Source organism: Symphodus melops (assembly GCF_947650265.1).
Source record: "Symphodus melops genome assembly, chromosome: 7".
NCBI lineage: Eukaryota > Metazoa > Chordata > Actinopteri > Labriformes > Labridae > Symphodus > Symphodus melops.
This window is the reverse complement of record NC_136697.1, coordinates 25,313,891-25,335,520: the sequence shown is the minus strand read 5'-3', so window position 1 is coordinate 25,335,520 and position 21,630 is coordinate 25,313,891. Positions and strand designations below refer to the sequence as shown.

General features: G+C 40.4%; 1 protein-coding gene across 1 annotated transcript; it reads right to left on the bottom strand.

Moving 5' to 3' along the window:
* Positions 1–1,840: 1,840 nt before the first annotated feature.
* On the bottom strand, positions 1,841–7,833 carry pold3 (polymerase (DNA-directed), delta 3, accessory subunit). Its single transcript, XM_079348665.1, has 12 exons — positions 7,668–7,833; positions 6,537–6,592; positions 6,176–6,281; positions 5,999–6,038; positions 5,121–5,253; positions 4,708–4,966; positions 4,550–4,622; positions 3,926–4,064; positions 3,267–3,370; positions 2,704–2,792; positions 2,516–2,597; positions 1,841–2,227 (listed from the first exon to the last, which is right to left on the bottom strand). The coding sequence occupies exons 1-12, from the start codon at positions 7,722–7,724 to the stop codon at positions 2,022–2,024; spliced, it is 1,344 nt and encodes a 447-aa protein (XP_079204791.1). The 5' UTR covers positions 7,725–7,833; the 3' UTR covers positions 1,841–2,021.
* Positions 7,834–21,630: the final 13,797 nt, after the last annotated feature.

Here is a 21,630-nt window from a genome sequence, read left to right as displayed (position 1 = left end):
CAATAGCAACTGTAATGATGAGAAAACAGGGAGGACTGATTGTTTTATTGATAGAAGTTGAAGCTGTCTGTGTTTGAGTTGGTTATCCTGTTTTATACGAAATCTGTGTGCATGCAGGTTTGTGTATATGTGCAAGTATAGTTCATTTTTTCATCAGCTCTATTTTTCCCCTTTCATTTACATTTATTTGCTTTCATACTTGCCATCAATTTGAAGATTAAAGATTGAATGAAGCCCAGCAGAGGAGGACATATGTTAAGGAAGCGTCTTTAAGGAGAATGTCAGAGGAGTGTTATGTACACTGCTGCTTTTGTTGAATCCAAAGGGGGATATTACAGTATCGACTGTGACTCAGCTGTCTTTAAACACATCATGCTGGTGGAGCTGCAGCTGCGAGACCCCCCCCCCCCAAATAAAACCCACATCATGTCTGAGCTCATTCAACACATGCCACAAAGCCATGACGGCAAACCACCAGCGTCTGAACACATTTTCTGACCACTCCCAGTAACAGTGGAGGATATCCTTTTCCATGTTAAGCTAATACAAATACCAGTTTGACTGGCCCACTTTGTGTGTTCAGAGAGGAGGTTAAAGGGCGTGGTGCCTGTGTGTGAGCTCACATGGAAATCTGGTTGTCATTGAGAAGAACAAGTCTCCGAAGAGCACATTGTTGGTGATATTATTCAGTTATATGAGCTGGTTTTGTCCTCTTCTTACCCCATTTTGCCCTTTTTCTTGACAAGGAGAAAGTAGGCTGTGGTTATTACTCATTAGTGTCATATGAGAACAAGCCGCAAGCCTAATTGTGTACCAAAGTGAGCCATGCTACTAAGCCTATTAGTTGACAGCTGTCTTGATTATTGCAGCTTTGCAGCGTGAAGATTTACTTTCATTGTAACTGTGTTAGACTGCAGGCGGAGAGGTCCTTATGGGAAAGCGACCCGACTTTAAATTGGTTGTAAATGCTTGATTTATGCTTCCAAATGAGGCAATAAGTGTTCTATTTACACGAAATAAAAGCATTCAAATCACTCAATATGGAAAACATAGTCTGTTAAAGACTGTTTACAGAAGCCCTGAGGGAGGCTGTGGGTGGAGATGAAATACCTTTGCATTTAGGTTGGTTTTTTTTTGTCAGTGAAGCAGCTGCATTTTTATTAAATCCTACTAAAACTTATAGCACTCATAATGAAGTGCAATCTCAAATTAGCATGCCAGTGTTTTTGCAAAGTTTCGCCTTTTTAACAAAAACACCTGAATAATTTAAGCCTTGCATTTGCTTTTTTTCTCCCTCCAGTTTAGCACGTCTCCTCATTGCTCTTGTTTAGATAGAAATCATAGAAATTGCTGATTTGATTTTAAAGCAGGAATATGCAAGAGTGTTGCCATGGAAACGTATCAGATAAATCTTACAATTTGCTCTGGGTCTATTTAGTATAAACCTATTTAAAGTATTTGATGCAACTTTTAACATTTCCGGCCTCAGCAGCAGATGAAGAGCAAGCTTTAGGTTTCTGGATGACCTCATATATTAGTCGCTCCTTGGGGTATAGCAGGTAGCCTATAGCAGTTAATGCGTTCACCCCATGTACAGATGCTAGTCCTTCAGGTGTGCGGCCAGGGCTCCTTTCCTGTGTTCGTTATTTTATTTACGTTCTTGCTATGCTGGCTTTGTTTCCCACGCTAACTGTCTTTGCACCAAGAGAAACCTTCTGTGTGTAAATGTACTTGGCAATAAAAAAAGATTCTGATTCAGATTATTGTTTAATCACCCAAGGTTCATTTATACCTGTCATTTCCCTACATGTGCCAGTTTTAACTCACACAAACACACCTGTACTTTCAGATTTGATTATTTATTGTATCATCTGGTTACAGTGAAGTCAAACGTGCCATCGTCTCCATGTAGTTGTAGTTCTGCTACCATGTCCGTTGTATGTGTGTTTTATTCCAGAAAAGTCTGCAGCAGTGCTTGTTTGCCCCTGAGGGCCGATGAAAGTGTCCCTCACTGCCCTCCATCACTTCTTGTGGAAGAATCCCATGATGGAAGCTTGTTTACTTCCTTTGTTTGCATTAGCAGATGTTTTCTTCTGACTTTTCTTCTCGTCTGGTTTGCCACTCGCTGCGGGTTTTGCAGGGAAGGGATCTTTCAGGTTCTGCTTTGTGGGCTTGAAATCTTCTTCTGTTTCAGAGTACGACTCGCTCTCGTAGCCTTTCTCTGTCACTGAGGGAGGGGGGGGGGGGGGGGAGAGAGAGAGAGAGAGAGAGAGAGAGAGAGAGAGAGAGAGAGAGAGAGAGACAGAGAGAGAGAGAGAGTTATGTTTTATTATAGACATTTCTAGATATTGCCTCTGTGACGGTGTCCTTTGTCGTGTTAGATAGAGACAGACATGTTTGTACTCCTTCAGATATTAAAAGTGCTTATACAGTATGAAGTGTTTTAAGCATTAGGCCAAAATAACATCTTTAACTTTAATTCATTTTTTTGTAATCCCGTGTCCGCTCTACGCACCCATACATCCTTCTTCGTCTAAAAACATGCGTGATTTCAGGACTTGTCTCCTCTTCCTTGTCTTCACGTCAGATTGGCTCCGCTGTAGAATTCAAACAAACAAACATGAATTCTCATGGTCTATCGGTGGAGAAAAGAGATGATTTTTGAGCTGAGCATTGTTTCCTTCTCAACCTCTCATCACTTACATGTGTGTGAGAAACAGACTCGACCTCCCTCTTCTTCGGACTCGGGGATTTTTCTTTTGTTTCCATCTGCTGCGGAGAATCTGGAATAACTGGAGAGACCAATACAAATGAGTCTTTTGAAAGTTCTCCTTTTTCATGGCCAATACTTTCTAAGGTGTCAACTTTATACCATTGAAATGCAGATCTGATTCTACGAGGGTGCACAGCACCCTCATGTTAAATTTCTGAACCCTCAATTGAATGGATGCAAAGAAATATTTTCAATAAGTAATGAACAGATACTCTTACTGTGTTTACTACATGAGTGATGTAATGGTCATGACAGTGTCATGGGACAACAACAATAACACCTACGCTGATTTGCACCCATTTAATCTCAGACCCACCCTGAGTCTTTTCTATTGTAGAACCAGGCCTGCTTAAATCAACACAGACGTTTCCCTCCAGACTGCAGCCAATGAAAGCCTGACATCTAAAAACTTAGATAACACAAGCTATCAAACAAAACTTTTCTTACTTGATTATTGATTCCATTAGTTTGACTTGAAAAAGAATGAACTCACCATCTTCGTCACTGCTGTCTGATTCGGGCTTCTTAATCCTTCGTCTCTTTTTCTTCTCCATTTTCTCCTCCTCGCTGTCGGAATCCTCAATTCGCTTTGATTTACTTCAAAGAGAGAGAGAGAGAGAGAGAGCGATAGAGACTTTGATTGATGCTTGTTATATTATAATATAGATCATTTAAATATTTGACATGTTTATTTATAGCCATGTTGATGTATTGTTAGTATAAGACATTAACAAGCTGGAAGCTAACTCTGGAATCTAATGTTGACATTTCTGTTTCATATTGTACACAATCCACTTACAAATAAAGTTCAATGAATAAATATAGGAGTTTGGTGAAGCGAGTCTTTCATTCAATAGATCTATTATACTCATTCAAATACTGCTAACGCTTTATTAGCCCTACCATAGTCTTGTTTATTTTTCATTTGGAGACCGAGCTCGTTCATTAAATAAAAGACAAATGTTTGAATAACTTTCAATGTTTTCAACTTTCAAGCCGTCAAATAAAAGAACAAACACACTGATGCTTGCAAACCTGTTTGAAACACTTGCATTATGTTTTCTGAAGCAGTTCAGACAGTCGCTCTTTAAAAGCACGTTGTGATGGGCAGTAATACACAAAGTGATTTAGGTAGCACTCGACCCCACACACCTCCTCGAGTCTTTCTTGGAGGTCTTGGGTGCTTCTGCTGCGGCAGCTTTTGGCTTCTCTTCAGGTTTTGAGCTCTGCCGTGGCTGCTGCTCTGCTGTGGACGATGACGGCGCTGCTTCCTCCTGCTTCACCTGTTTCTCTGCTTTCTCTACAAGACGGAGGAAAAGTTAGCAACACGCGTGCTACTTTACGATGCGACAGCTCGACACTTCAAAGTCGTGTTCATGTCAGTAACCTCAGAATGATGAAGTCCTGTGTTTTATGTCAGGTTCTTTTAAAATTAATACTTTTTTTTTGTTCATATTGTTTCTTTAATTGTTAAGTCAACCAACACCAGAAATAAACAGATATTCCACTCTAGTCAATAAAATACTGAAGAACAGTGAAAAAAAAAAAGCTAGCTAAAGGTTTACAGACCAATACAGACCTGGCTAGTTTAGAATTTGGACTGCAGTACCCATTTTAAACTCTAGGTGTCAGAGTTACATACTGCTCCTTTAACGTACGTCTTGCATTGGTTGTGGTTTGTCAGATAAGTTCACATTGAAAAGCAGATTTCTTTCCATCCAAAACAGCGAGTGTGGCTGCAGGAATAAAAGGGGAAAAAACAGACATTTTACTCACTTGCTGTTTGAGTCCCAAAGAAGTTGGTCATGGGATTGGTCTTTGCAGCTGGTTTGCTTTTGGGAGCGTCAACCTGAAAAACATCAGTTTAACACTTCTGTATTTTTATTTTATTTAGTACACAGCGATGAGTCAAAGCAATCACACCAAAGCCTCACCACAGGCGCGTCCTCCTTCTGCTCTGTTTTAACGTCTTTGTCAGCGTCCTGGTTCTTAGGAGCCGTCTTAGTTGCAAACATTCCCATGATGCCTTTTTGCTGCTTGGCGGCAGGTTTTGAAGTCCCATTCGCCACGTTTCCATTTGTGCCAGTGTTTTTGGGCTCAGGTTCCGGTGTCGGGGCTCGCTGCGTTTCTCTAACCTGCTGCAGCTCCAGGGACGACATGGGCACTGCGCTGGCACAGCGGATGGCGCTGTATCTGCAGACGTAGAAGACGGTACAGTCATCGTGAAGACACAGTCCTGCAAATCCACTACTGACTTTATGTTCCTTTTATTATTATTACTTTTTGTTACTCTGAGGGAATCCTTCGAGGTCACCCTGTAGAAAGACAGAAAACATGACCAACACACCTGCTGCAGTCCTTCAGGTTGTCTTTCACAGCGTCATAGTCGACACTGTAGAGCGGGCCGCTGTCTTTCAGCAAAGCCTTCTGCACACTGTACACATGGACGCTGACAATCAGGCTCATCTTGGACTTCACATCTGCAAAAGAAAACACCTGACGTCAGACACCTTTCCCTCGTCGACGACTAAAAAGAGAAGTAGACAAATCTCTGATTTTACTCCATACAGGCGCCTCAAACGTGCTCCTTTAGTACACTGCTAGTTTGACTTTCACACATTGAAAGATGCCCGTGTTCAGTAACACACAGGATATCGACCGGTCGGTCAACTTTGCTCAGGCAGTTTGGAGGATCAGCTGTACCGATGAGACATGTCTCACTGATGATCGGTTTATATATCTGACATGCATCCTGACAGGCTACGTGGTGACTCAACAATCAATCAGGCAAGTACTGAAAATCAACCGAGAAACACATTCCCCTAATTCATTTAAAGATTATTTTTTTGTTACTGTACTACAGTCATGAATTTAAAAAAAAACAATGTTTTCTTCTCATGTGTATTCAAAGATGTGTAGAGATGCACAGCGGACGCCGATGGTTGCTCTCTCACAGTGCATGTTCAACAGGTGACGTCATCTACCCAGTAATAAACCCTCTGCTCTGGATCAGCACAGAGGACGACTACATGTTGGCATGAAACTGATTTGGCAGATACACGACTGACCGTTCATGCCACATTATTTAACGACTTCCCGCCATTTTGGGCCGTTGTCGATGTTGAACCGCTAGATAAGTCCATCCCTCAGTATTTCAAAAGGTGAGTTAAAGTCAGACAGTATACTCAGTATGTGCTGTGTTTTAAAGAGAACAGACTCACATACCTTCTAGCTGTTCCTCTCTGACAACAGACACTTTGTGACTCTGAAAGGAAGCAACACACACACACACACACACACACACACACACACACACACACATCAGTGACATCAGAAGGACCTTAGCTCACACATATGAGTACATTTGAAAATCCAAACATGTGATGTGTGTGTCTCTCTCACTGTCAGTCCCTTGTCCTTGTCCACAGACTTGCCCGACACCAGATAGGTGGCGTGAAGCTGTGCTGAACTTTCCTTCCTCTTGTGATCCAAATAGTGGAAGAGCATCCTGAAAACAAGGCGGAAACGTTACCTGCATTAGGTTTCAAGCGTTTGTATTTGTGTCAACTCTGACCTAAATGTTGCTACTTTATCAAACAGAAACAGTCACACTGGTTAACTGTACGAGCTTTTATACACTTATTCTGTGTGTTGATTACTCGCTGCTTTACTCTGCTGTATCAGAGTTCATTCTAAATGTGCCTCTTCAGTATTTAGGTCCCATGTGTGTCTGTCTTTAACGGACTGAAGGAGTCACACTCACTGCTTGGCCGTGTTGACATGGACTCCCAGAGTGAGACTCAGCCATTTATACGTCACCTGTTCACAGAATAATATAATAAGAATAAGAAAAGTACAACAAGAAAGTTTAAAATGACAACAACTGTTTTAAATCCATACTATACAAGAAAATAGATAAAAGATTAAAAGGATTTAAAATGATAAGAATAGATCATAAGAAAGAGAAGACAAAATCAAATCAGAGGAAAGGAGAGAAAATAAAGACTAAAAACAAAGAATAGGAGATAAAAAAAAGAAGAGTAAATCAGCCGGTGTTTTTTGGCTATTTGTTTTTCTTTACTCTGTGTTTCGTTGATTTGACAGATTGACTGTTATGAAGAAATTACATTTGAGGTATAAGCTGAATGATTGAATGGATGATACAGGAAAAAAGGGCATAAAGTGAACAAATATTAGAGTTGTTAAAAGACATATTTTGGAGTTTTTTAAGTGACATATCAATAAATTATAAAGATGTTGATGTTAATCTTGTGATTGTCTCATTATTGAGATTGTGTGGGTATTTGATGTTGATTTGTGATGATGTGTATCCTGCTTGTGTTAAGAATTAAAAGATAAAACAATAGAGGAGGGAAAATTAAAACATTAAAAGAAGGAAAACGCGTGGATATAAAGATTTTGAGCTAGAAAAACAGAACAAAGGAAAAGTATTTAGACATGCGTTTAATTGTTGAATGCAAGTTTTTGGTGACGTTTGTTACAACCATTTCCCCCATTATGCATCATAAATATAAATATGAAAAAGCTTGTATAGTTATAATTTAATAGTCAGCTTCTTCTTTATCTAATAAACATTACACGGTGATCGTCAGATTAATAAAAAAACAACAGTTGGCGGGTTGAAATCACCCATGGATATGGTTACTAAGCAACCATTAAATTACAGTTTTATTAAATTAGAGGGAAACAATTTATAAGCCGAATTATCCCGAAACACTTAATAAGTCTAAATACGTGTCAGTCAGAGCATGGTTAATGTTTATGTTAACGTAAAAGCAAGAAAATAATACGCACGCAGGTTTTTGCGGCTCATTAATAACCTTCATTTAACCGTTCATAAAGAGGACAAATCAAACAACAGAAGGGCACTCACTATCTTGTTGTGGTCGTTGACATATTCGTCGATGTTATCCAAATATAGCTCGTCCATTTTCAGTGATTATCTGAGAATTATCTCTGAAACTGAACCGGTTTGACTGCGCGGGAAGGCGGTTTATTTACTTCCTGTCAAACGTCACATGTTCACGTTCCTTCTTCCGGTGGGAGGACAGGTTGCGATGCTGCCCTCTTCAGGTGCACACTCTCTAATGCACTTTGGAAAAATAAAACGAAACCACTGTGCACAGTTGTTCCAAGATACAGGATGAAAGAAGAACAGTAATAAAAGTATTCAGGCAGGAAATGTTTACAAAAATCACATTATAGCATTATGGCTTTTATTTTAGTCTTACAGGTAAAACACCCTCCTCCTTTTACAAATCTCATTTCTGTAAATACTGTATGAAATAAAGGCACTTTATCCATCAATTATATATTTGGCTTTTTTCTGTTCAGGGTCATGGGGGGCTGGAGCTAATCCCAGCTTTAATCAGGCGAGAGGCAGGGTCCTTTTGAATACTTACTTCTACTTTCACCTTTATACAAGTTTTATTTTTGATGAGGGGTTAGGTTGCGCCCCACTGTAAAGTATGAAATCCAAGCGGGTGGTCAAATCCAACGTAGGGCTCCTTTCCTGCATGTCCTTCTTCACTGTCTCACCCAATTTCCTGCTCTAACCTAGCTTTCCTTTTTTTTAAAAATACAATAAAATCCAAAAATAAATCTCATAAAAAGTTTTATTTGCGCCTTTATTTCAAACATAAAATCCTATGGTGAAAATGTAACTCTTTAGCTCCATAAACTTTTTCAAAATGTTAATGTTTTTAAATGATAACTTCAGTTTCTGTTATGTTTCTCATTTCAACATGCTCCTTCGAGTTGCCTTTATCTCAAAGTTATTGCAGGGATATCATTATGCTGTGTAAGAGAATCCAGATTTGCTGTAGATAAAAATAATGGCTTTAAAACAGGATTTTTTTCTTTTCTAGCTGATGTGACAACACGTCTAAAAGCCCTGAAAACTTTTCCCTGGGTGTGATGTGAAGGTGTGATGAAGTGTTTTGCACTTCGGGGACACTTCAAACTGTGATGTCTCACTCTCCTTAGTCCTTGTTAACATGATGAGAACGTGTAACATCTGCCGGCCAGGACTCACCTTTTAATGGCATAAAGTCTCTCAGAGGAGACAAATCTGAACCTTTACCAACACCGCAGGGGAAAGCCTTTACTTCACTCAGTGTGCCATTTTTTTTTTCTCCATCAACATTCATAAGATGACAGATGATGGTTTGGGACAGCGTGGGGAAGACGCAGTGATGAAAATGTAAGAAAAAAAACGAAAAAAAAAAAAAATACATTTTCTGTTTGCAGCTGCTTCATCTGATTCATAATTAACAACAATGACACAACAAAAATCAAGAGATTCCAGATTCAGATTCGATTATGGCTGTCCAGCTATATATATATATATATATATATATATATATATATATATATATATATATATAATATAATAATATATGCAATATAAATAATATGACCATTGCAATGCTACAAAAAATAGGGAACAACATTGTTTATTGTGAAATTTAAAATGGCACTTTTGCTATTGGTGGTAAAAAAAAAAAATTTATGCAAACTGCCTCTTTATAAAAGAATTATACCGACCGTGCTGGATTGAATACATAATGGTTGTTGGATAAGAACTGCTGCTTTTAATTTGCTTTAAAGAGAGAAACCAACTGGCCAGGAAATGGAAATAAGGAAAGGAGAACAGCATGAGCATGAGCACAGCAGAACAGAGTTATATAAATAAATGGAGAAAACTTGCTGGCTGCAGGGAAGAGATGAGTTATTAGTGCAACACAACACAGTCAACAAACATTTGAATGATAATGAGCTGCTGTGACAGAGATATCCAGGAAGAGGAACAATGTCGATGTATGAAACCTTCAGTGACCTCACATCATCAACTGTGAGTTGTTGTTTTTTTTTTAAAGAAAATCACCAGACAACATGAAGGAAACTTTTCTCCTCTCAGCATCAGCGCCTGTCATCATCTGTCTGCACCGAGTGACGCTCGTCATCATGACGAGAAATGAGGCTGCTGAAGTGGATCATGCATCACTTGTTACTTGACTTTTTTCAAAAGAGTTGCACAAAATGATTTGTGTGTGCAGGAGTACCGTAAAAACAATACCAGATATTTTTTTAAAGCTCTCTCTTTTGGGGGCTTTTTATGTCTTCATTGTAGAGACAGGTTGATTGATTTATGGAATATGTCATTACGTCTAAATATCTGACAAATCATCCATGAAGGTCAGAGTCAGGCGCATGGAAACAGTAATGATGAAGGGTCTCCAGGGGTCCATTAATGCTACCTGTTATTACTGTAAAAATAGAGCAGCTGTGTTTCGGTGGAGGCCTCCACCACGCAGGAGGTCCAGGTTTTGATTTCTGGAAAATGAAATAACCTTTTCAACCTCAATCATATCAGAAGAGAATAATAACAGCTGCCCTTTCAACCACAGCATGTCATTGATCGCTCAGCAGGGAGGCTCACACCTTCCTTCTGGAGGGGGGTCTGCATGCCATTTCTGGCCAAAGCAATCATGTAGTCTGTGTTAAATTAAAGCAGAAGGAAAAGGTCGGTGCTTAGCATTGATGGCCCAGTGGTACATTCAACACCAGACCCAGCCATCACTTCCCCCGACACACACACACACACACAGAGACACACACGCACACTGTACAGGAAAAAAAAAAAAAGTGCATTATCCGAAATATAAATGACACCATCAGTGGGAAAACCAGGAAATAACACTGACCTGTATGGCTTTAAAGAAGGAATAAAATCAGAAAGACCACATTAGTTTTAAAGGCCAAGGTCATTTATAAACATATTCCTCACATTGAAGGTGAGCATTTTTAATTGGCTCCACTGATTGGCTCTCATTACACGTCGCCAAGCAGATTTGTGGCTCAAGTTGAAATGTTTCATCTATATGATAAGACACGACAAGACAAGATATCTTTACTGTCACTGTACAAGTACAACAAAATACTGTTGGAGTAATCCTGTAGATAAAATATCAAAAATATACAAATATACAAAATACTATAACCATGGATAGTTCACTTATTTTTTATGCAGATATCCATTTGAAGAGAAAAATAATTCATCATGAGAATGCTGTCGAAGGGAGCTGGGATGCAATGAGAGCAGGTAACGGTCAGCATGGACCATTTTACCATCGTACATCTAAGCCGGCTTATACGTAAATGGTCAATACAGCTCAAACTACAAATGTCTTCCAGAATGCTGAACATCATTGACCCTAGATGTTATCCATGTTTTTAAAGTGCCATACAAATAAAGACTGTCCAGTTTAATTGGAGTTGGGTGGATTTGTGGGATTCAGTTCGAGAATGACATTGAGGAAAAAAAATTAAATTCAAGGTGCAAGAAGGATGCTGCAAATTAAAAACATGAGCACAAGCAGGTCAGGGATCAAGGTTCCTGTGAAGCAGCTTCTCACATCGTTGTCTGCAGTAGACAAGAAGGGCTGCTGTCAATCCTGAGACACCTTCAAATGTTCATGAACTAAACCAAATCTAAGCTTGTTAGATTAACAACAATGTTGTATTTATTAACCTCTGAAAAAGCCAACAGATGTCGAGGTTGAGCAGAGAAAACCTGGGACTGACACAAACACTTTGAACATCCTCAGTAATGGTGTTTATCCGCTGCGTTATGATGATTTATTCAGGTGTGCCCTTGTTGTTTTTTTTTGCACTCGCATGATCTTAAGTAAAATGTTCACTGTAGCAGCTCTGAATGTTCAGCTTCCCCAGCATCTGATCAGCCTGCATGACAACGTCTAATAGAAATGTCAAACAGAAAGGCGGCGACGTGCAGCAGAGGAGGGAAAAATATTCCCCTGATGGCGACGGGAATCATTGTCTCTCCTCCAAGAGCAGAACTCAGATCCTCAGATGGATCTGAGTTGGATGAAAGAAAATAACACAATGTGATCTTTTTTCTAATATTTATTGGTTTAAAGTAAGTTAGAAAACAAATAATTTTAAACAGGTGAGTAGATGCTCTTCTGACTGCCTTTACAACACAGTCTATCCATCTATCTACAGTTTATAGATAGGATAATACTTGTCCATGTTCATCTGTTCGTGTGAACATGGCATGGGTTTAAAGCCTGAAATGCATCTTTCTTAAAAATATAACTATATGTCTAAATGATGCAACAGCAAGCCCTGTGATTGGACCGTTGGGTAGAATTTTATTCCCTGCACTTTCGGCGCCATTTTATAAATTCTGCAGAAGGAAGAACTCTACTAGTTGAATCAATTTCTGCTCATTATTTATCAGCTCTAACTCCAACATGATGTGTTGGGTTTCAGTCAGAGATGGTTCACTGTTCACAGACAGGCAGAGGGTGTGATGGAAAAAAATAAACTGGCAACATAACTATAATATTGCAGAGGTGTGCAGACACACCAACTCACAAGTATGTAGTAGTCACGACAACGTATGTAACGTTACTTGCTGCGGCATAGATTCCTCGCAGTGATGTTTTTCATTACTTATTCACTGTGTGTCAGTTTCACCTCATATCAGGTGACATCATTGAACTTCTTTTCAGTGCTGTCTGTCATTATGTAGACTGCCATCAACGTCCTCATTAGGGAACTTACTTCTGCACACATTACCTTCATACATGTCATGATTGCAACTGTGAGACGTCATAAAGTAGTGAAGTGACGAGTCAAACTGCCAGGAAATTTTATATTTATTTCAAATCAAAGTGTTGATATTTTGCATTAAACAAATGTTTCGCACCTCAAGGTTCAAGGTTCAAGGTTCAAGGTTCAAGGTTCTTTATTTGTCAAATATGCTCCATGTTAGACATACAGCACAGATGAAATTGCAATCCCCCCAACCCGCAGTGCAAACCTGCAGTGCATAAAAAGAGCACTAAGAAAAGTAGCAATAAAAAACAATACTATAAAACAAATAACTTAACTAAAGACATTTGGGACAACAAATAACGAACGACAGACAATCGACAGACAAGGGCACTTGTCAGAGTGATGACGCACATCTGGTCAGTACTCGACCAGCCTCAACCATCAGACTGTGTCGTCCTCATTAATGAGCGGCCTGCTCCGACCTCCAACTCAGCGGAGGAAGGAAGTGTGGTCAACAGGAGCGCGAGGAATACAAATTATCCCGCAAAGCGACTTGAGATAACACTCGTTATGAATTGGCGCTTTGCAAAAAAATAATTGATTGCCACTGTGAGGTTTAATGTGAGAAAAAGTCTCTGAGTCATAGACATAAGTTGCAGTACGTTCCAGGAAATTAAAAGGATCGAGAGTCCATCGGGAGATTTGATTCACTGTAAACTGATTCAATGAACCCCAAACCTATCGCTGTCAAACCTCAGTGGAACTTAAGCGCCCCTCTGGCCCCTCTGGTTTGCTCCAAGGCCTCTCAGGTTTGACCCTAATGGGGGGAAAAGAATCCTTTACTGTAACCGCAACCCTGCAGATATGCAGATAGAGAGAGAGAGAGAGAGAGAGAGAGAGAGGAGAGAGAGAGAGAGAGAGAGAGAGATGAGAGTCTCTTTGCTTAGTGATGCTTCAGGAGAAACAAAGAGACTGTATTTTGTATTTCTGAAGCTCATTTCGCAAAATAAACAGTTTTCCTCCTTTTGAAGTACTTGTATGATTATTAGGGCTGGTGCTGCTAGAAACAAATCTAAGCTGTCCCTTTAAATTAGAAAATCAATCTGAAGTTTTTCCATAAATTATAACTTTTCCTCTTCCTTCACTGAGTGCTGATGGATGCATGTGGTACCTGCAGGTGTCACTTATTGATATTTTAAGACAGTGTTGGACAAGTTTTCACACCAGAGAGTGTAAGAACATTCACATCACATTCAGGAAGAACTCACACATGCCTCGAGATTTCATGTGTTCACAACTTTTCCGATCAGTCTTTTTAACATTAATTACGTTGCTCAGAGATCATTACACTCTATGCACCATGCAGCATACCCTGCTGATTCCTTAAATCTGCCCACTCGGACTTAATGTGAAAAGAATAAACTAAAAAGCTGTTAAATTTGCAGCTACAAATGACCAGATTTGCAAGTGTCTTTTTATTTATTTCTCACTTGTTCTCACTTAACTGTTTGGTGATTTTACTTTTAAGATGTCGGTGTTCCTCTTGTTCCACCCGCCCCGCTGTGTGTTCACTGTGTCATGTTTATTTTTCATCCCACTGAAGCAGAGTGGAAACGAGTCAGTGTGAAAGCCTTCTGATAGCAACATCTAATAGTTTTACTGACAGTTATCGCCGCTGTGCTCTCCAGAGCAGGCAACACGATCCATCATTCTCACACACACACACACACACACACACACACACACACACACACACGTTGATTCTGATGGGCTGAAACGTGAGATTCCTTTGTATTCTTCTACTTTAATATGATGATTTTTTTGTGTTTTCATCCTCAATGCTCTGCTCTTTCATCGTCAGTTCTGACCTCTAGCAGTACTGCATTGTTGCTCAGCCCACCTCCATCCCAGTATCCTCCTGTAGCCTCCGACTGGGGGGGTGGGGGGGGGGGGGGTAGGTTTAGAATAGAATATAACTTTAGTCATTATGGTTGTGGGAGGCAGAAACGTCATCCTCTGTCTCCATGTGGTGAACTTGATGAACTTCTATGAACCTCCGACTTTGGTTCTAAGCCCTCCTAACTTCAGTAAAAGCAAAGTCGTGTTCGATAAAGGATGCACTGCACATCAAAGGTTTTAACTTCTGCAAGAAAGCAGGAGAGAGAAAAGCTCATAAAACAAATACAAAATAATGAGGGGCTTTTTTTTCTACGGTCACAGTCTTTAATGGTCTTTATGTCAGATAAAGAACAACAAAGCCAACATGAGAAAGTTCAGAAACACGAGGGATACAAATGGAGCTAGAATAATTGGGCTTGTCCTAGTTTTCAAGAGAGGTTTATTTTTGTGTGTGGATCAAGTCAGACCAGGTCCTAAATCGTTTTTCCCCCATAGAATCAATTATTGGACCTCATGTGTCTATATGTGTGATACCTTTATACATGCACTAATTCACACTTTTATCACCTGCAGATTGATCACTTCAAAGCTCGACTTTCTTCTGAAGTCTATCTTTACCTCATCACAGCCAATTTCATTGACAAATGCTTTTCATACGACAACTGACACGACAACAGGCGTTAGCGAGCTAACGGTAGCCTGCACAAGCAGTGAGATTGAGTTATGTCTGTACAGTATCATAACAAATCTAACCCTATAAAGATGAAGCCTTTCCTTTGTAAAGAGGTATAAAAACAGTTTGATTGGGTAAATCTGTGGCTTTTATCTGCTAAAAGTTCTGACAGGGGTCGTGAAAGTGCTCGTACCGCACTGTGCAATATCCCACTACAAGTAGAAGTCCAATCGCCGGGCTTTCAAAGCCCCCTGCAGGAACAGATGCTTGACCCCTCTCAGGCTTTGTCGATTGATATTTACAGTCTACTGGAATAAATGACAAAATTATAAACATTCTTATAAACGGTAAGCGGTAAACCTCTGCTCTTAAAAAATGAAGCCAATGCGGAAGTGCAAAATCTTGCATTTCATTGAGTGTCATCTTGAGACTGGCTCCAGGATCACAGGAAGTCACATACACATGATACACATATTTACAGCCTGTTAAAAAAAATGAATAGGTGTAATTAGTTCTTATCATCTTTGCCAGGTTTTTTTTTTTCCCCAAAACGGCTTCATTTTGATTTTGAAAATGATGCCTTTTATTCATAGTTAGATATGAAGCAGACATGATTGACAGGTGGGTGAGATGTAACAGTTCGTTAAGAGGCTTTAAACCCGCCTCAGCTTCGGCTCTCAGCCTGTCGTTAGGTTGACTGAAAGTTGAATGAGACTGCATTTCCAGCATGGAGGCTGCTGCCAATGAGCCCCCGCAGCACCCTGCAGGAACAGATGGGTGACATCACTCAGGCTTCATCCAATAATACTAAGAGTCTATGCAAAAGACAAAGACTTAATCTAAAATATCTCCCTTTTTTTTTGTTTGGTCGTGAAAATTGTGAACAGAATTTGGACACAAAACTTCAATAACGTATAAGCATTATAACATAATGCAGCTTGTATCACACAATGTTTTGCATTCTAAAGAAACAGCTTCTGCAAAATATGTTTCCATCCAGAATATTCAGCAACAAACGTTTGCAAGAATAGAACAGCTTATCAATTATTCATTTTAAAAAGTTAAATAAAAAAAATAAAAAAGCAGTACGGCTGCAGCTGAAGTATTACCAACAGTAGCCATTGCCAAGGGTTGAGGTCAGTAATCATTCATGTTGACAACTTTGATCATCGCCAGCCATCTGATGCAGTGACCTTGCAGCCTCCTTTCCAACCACTGGCCGCTTCCAACATGAATTTTAATCAAACAGTTCGGATGTCAGACTGTAAACTCTGGTATTTACACGATGAGAGGATCTTACTGTTAACATTTAAACTCGGCTAATGTAACTATTGGTCCTCCACAGAGAGGCTGCTGTAGTGCTGCCTCAGGCCCAGCGTCAGGCTTTGTTTTGTCTGCTGGGACGATCATTAACCGCCTCCCACAGGGGCCGTTCCCCTCTCGCCATCCGCCCCACTTCACCCTCAGCCCTTTGTGGCTCCTGCTGATAAGACCAAACTAATATCTGCTATGCCGCTGCATGCCCTGGAAAATGATAAAAAAAAACCAAAAAAACAAAACAAGCTGAGCTGATGTCCACTCTATCAGGACAATAGAAACTGGAATCTAGCCCTGAGGCTATTGTTGTTTTACAAAAGAGGATGGTGTACGTAGAGCTGAAATGTTGGCCAGGTGCTTGAAATAAATACGAGACAGTGAAAGCCTGACAGACTGACTTAGTGGATACAATAGCTGTGCAATAAACAAAATGTCACAGTTTCCACCCCTCAAGCGTGTGCGGTATCCTGACTGCTAAACTGTCCTTGAGAATGATAATGACTCTGTTGTGACCCATTTAAAATCGCTCTGAATAACATCAGCTGGAAACAAAACAGACCAAAAATACCTGAGGTCCACGTTTAATGCAGAAAGAAGCTTCGGACTTCATGCTGACTTATCGTCCGTCCGAAGAACAGGGGTGTGTCCAGAAAATTTCAACCGGGGGGGGGGGGGGGGGGGGGGGGTCCACCTGGGGTCCTGACTTATGAAGGCATCATATAAATCTTGATTTGTACTGGACAGCTGCTGCAAATTAGCATTTAGCTGAAAAGGTTAAGAGCAGTGCATCTGGGACTTGATGTTGTGAAATGTTTTAGCAGCAATGTTACTGCATGTCCATGTCAAATGAATAAAAGCATTTGCAAACACAATGAACACAAGTGTGAGTGTTTCTTCACATCTTTAAACACACTTGATTAGATTTTCATATGTGGGAAATGACATGTTCTCATTTAGGCGAATTTCTCGCAGATTTTCTGGTGAATATTATCTTCAAGTCATTACCTCAGGTCCTATCAGGCGTGACTGCTCAGTCTCAAGCCTCCCTGACTGACACAAAGTCCTTAATAACGTCATCCCCTTCATGGATGCTAACAGTTTTATTCTAATGAAAGCGGTCGCCAGCCTGCTTGCCTCCTTTAATGTCTCCACACTTATTTAAATTTCATTAAACAGACGACAGTAAAAAGTCCTTGGAAAACGGAAAAAGAGCACATGAAATCTTAAAGACGGATGGTTAACACACATGCACGAGCACACACACACACACACACACAATCACAAGGCCATGTGTGTGTTCCCCTCCCTCCCACAGAAACTCCCTCACACAAACGAGACCTCTTCCCCGACTCTTGCTACAAGCTCTGCATGGTAATCATCATACTCTTGCTCTTTAATCATTAAAACACGCTCACACACTCCGACAGGCTTCTCTGCTGACTCCTACCAGATCTGCATGTCGATTTGCGCTCCCCACAGTGCGCTGCGTGTCAACACTCTGCGGCTAAATCACCGGAAGCCTCATCAAATGAAATAAAAGAGAGCGAGAGAGTCTGTGTCTGTGAACAGCCCAGCGTGGCTCCAGCTGCTTTATACTTCTGCCACAAAGCACCATGGGAGGCCGCATGCAGCTGAAATCTGCCACGTGTCCTCTGCTCAGCCTGCATGAAGCTCCAGTGTGGCGTTTACATCATGTGCTATGGTGGGTAATGCATTGCTGGGGGACATCCCCACAGTGATGGATCCTACAGTAACTCACACAGAGAACGAATAATTCATTTGCATCTTCAATAACCAGGGGTGAAAGTAGCTTTAAATGCTTGCTGGTGCGACAACCACAAGCTTCATATTGTTCACAGCTCCTCAGCTTCATGCATCCAGACGTTTTTTTTTTCAATATTTTGACACCTGTTTGGGCTAGAAAGAACTTGGTAACACTTTAAAATGGTGTATGGCTGTGTTAAGGAAGTAGAAAAAGACGAGCATGCGCAGTTGTTGAAATGAGTTAGAGAGCATTCCCCGATCGTCACCTCACACACCAAGCTTGTCTGAGCTGCTGTCTGTGTCGTTAGAATAAAACAGAATATCATGAAGCATCACAACCTATTCTGCTACACAGAAGGACCTGCTTAAACCTCACAGCACTGGATCAGTTAAAGCCAAGATGTAACCTCCGGTGATGACAAATTAGGCCAAAGATACAACTTTTTTTTATTTTTTTTAATCAGGTTGTTTGTTGAGTGTCTGCTTGAGGCTGGCTCCAAGACAAAGACACCTCAGCCAAAAGTGCCCGTTTGGATTTTATGAACAACACGTGTTAGAGTCATAGCTGACTCTTTTTTACATTTCTCTGTATTTTTTACATTTTTTGTACATTCAATAATCTTTTTTTTTTTACTGGAGTCTTTTAATATGAGTCAATTCGATGCAATTGGGATGGCTGCGGCTCAGTTAGAAGACACTTGACACAGCAGCATCCGTGTGTACCTATATATATATATATACTGTATGTGTAGGTGTGACTAGTGGTGTTAAAACACTATGAGGAATCAGAAAAGTCGAGAAGCGCTACACAAGCTGAGGTACATTTAACAATTTACCAATGCTATAAATCAGATATTGTGAATGCAGAGCAGCAGGCGGGTTTGTCAGGTGTTGGGTCCCTCAGGTTGCTTGCAGAAAGAAAGCCGATATTACAGACTTTCATCTTGAAGGCCATTTGCACGTTTGAATATTCATTTCCTTAAACGTTTAATAAAGACTAAATTGACCCTGACTAATCTGACCCTGAGTCTTTGAAATGCACCGTCTCAGTTCTCTGTTTAATAAATGATCATTTTAATGCTCAGCGTAGCTCCACTCGTCGTCGTCGTCTACACTGAACTGAATTTGCTTCACCGTGAAATCCAGTGACCTCTGATTCGTGGGCTAAATCTGCATTTACCGTGTGTGTTTTGTTTGTGACTTAGATTTAAAGACATTAACGTCCTTGGTTGTAGCTTTTGTTTCCAGGAGTTTTTGCTTCCTGGAAAAGCAGTTCAAAATCAGGAGACGATCTCTATTAACTTCTTACATTCATTTTCTGTGTGGCTTCACATCTGATTTCCTCTGAAGAGAGATTAAAATCAGATTTTTCCCACAGTACACCTTTAGAAGTCTTCCATATACATTCACTTGAAGAGATTAATTGTATGGGGGTTGGAGTAGCAGAGAGAATCACTCCCATGATTCCCTGCAAGCCTTGACGTCATCTGTTGTTCCTGTTTTTTCAATTTTGAGCCCCCTGGTGGCTGAACTGTGCATTTAAATAAAGGGGTGTCCCTATAAAAACAAAACTATATTAACTTTCTCATGACTATTAAACGTCTGCTTGCATGCATTCAGTCAAAGCTGAATGAATACAATTGAAACCTGGTGCCATGCTGTATCGGACACTGTAGAAGAGGAATCTTGTCTCCCTCTAATTCAGTGTTTCTGTCGACAGGGTTACAGGTGATTGGTTGCCAAATCCTAAGAAGGCGGGTTTTACCTTATATGGCCTTAAACTTATTTGGCAAACTTCTGAGAGATAAGCAAAGGAGCTTTCTCACCTGAAAGACCACGTTTGTAATTTCTGTTTAATTCATGCTGTTGTTCTTTTAGTAGAATACAAACTTTATGTGCCATCCATCCATTATCTCTGCGGCTTTTTCACCTTCGGGGGTCGCAAGGGCGCTGGAGCCAATCCCAGCTGTCACTGGACGAGAGGCGGGATACATCCTGGACTGTTTGTCAGTCAATCACAGGGCTGACATGAAGAGACAGACAAGCAGCCACACTCACATTCACACATACAGGTGATTCACCAATTAACCCAACCAGCATCGAGAACCCACACATGTAAACCACACAGAGAGGCTCCTGTCCAATGAGGCTACAGCCCTTACCACTGCAACACCATGCAAACAAAAGGTACGTCTTACAGGATTTTTTCTCATTAAGAAATGAATACATCATAAAGTTGACCTTATGTCAAAAGTAATAACTACTAATGGCTCATATTGATCCTTAGAGTAAGCATCTCTGAACGTGTCCTTTTGAGATGCGTCTTTAGCATAAAACATGAGACTTAAACTTGTCCAATCGATTATATCTTTGGTATTTTTAATGTAATTTCAGTGATCGTCATCCCTCAAGTTATTCTTGTAGTTCAGTGACCTTTTGGCAAGATGTGAAAGGGCCACTGAGTGAGTGATCTGACACTGCAGGTGGTTTAAATGCAGAGGCGACACGAGCTCAGTGGTGTTCAGAGGCAATCAAGGCATTAAGTGTTTGTTGCTGCCTCCTTGCTGATAAAGCAACCCGGCTACACTAATCCTTCACAACTGATAACTATTCATTTCTACCTGTGCTGTGTACCTCTACCTGTATATCTTTAATAAAAACGAGATTTCTTATTTGGTGTGATTGCTGGGATTGTCTCTGTTCAGCAGCCTAATACTCAGAACACAAAGAGACACAATATGAGATTAAATTTAAGCTTTTCCACCTGCTGCCTAAATCCGTTATCACACCATCTGTCCTCTACTCTCCTGACACGAGCACACACACACACACACACACACACACACACACACACACACACACACACACACAGTTATGTCGTAGACAGCACAACCTGTGGATTGCAGAGCTGGCACCTCTCATTGCCTCATTCCCTCTCCTGACCATAATACAGACTGAAAAATGACAACTGAATAAATCACATGAATACAATTTTTATTCAGTATCAATTCTTTATATGAGAGTATACTTCATGTGGGGATCAAGTGGAGGACGCTCATTTTAAACTTTGGTGTGTTAGTCTCTCTGCAGAGGTTTGGTGGCACTGAACACTGAAGCTTTCTCACCTGCCTGACATTGTGAGATTTCTGAAACATAAAACCCTTCAGGTAAAGGCTGGTTAGTGTTCACAACAGCAGTGTTGGACTCGAGTCACATGACTCGACTCAAGTCAGACTTGCTGGAATGACAGAGATGAAAGACTTGACTTAGACTTTGCCTTTATGACTTTATGACTTGAGACAAATGAATTGAAAGGACTTGAAAGGGGGGGGGGGTGTCATGATCGGATGATAGACTGCAATGCAGAGTGTGCATCAAAAGCTTCAAAGAAACCAAATGTACTGTAAGGCCTTTTCAGCAACATTCATAATTCTTAAAAATCTGACCTCCACTCCTTCACCAGTAAGTATTGTACTTGTTACAGTGTGCACACATGCTGCTGATAGGATATAACTTTATTGATCCCCAATGGGGAAATTCGGTCATTACAGCAGCAGCAGCAGTGCAGAATCAAAAAGCGAATAAAATAGCAGCATAA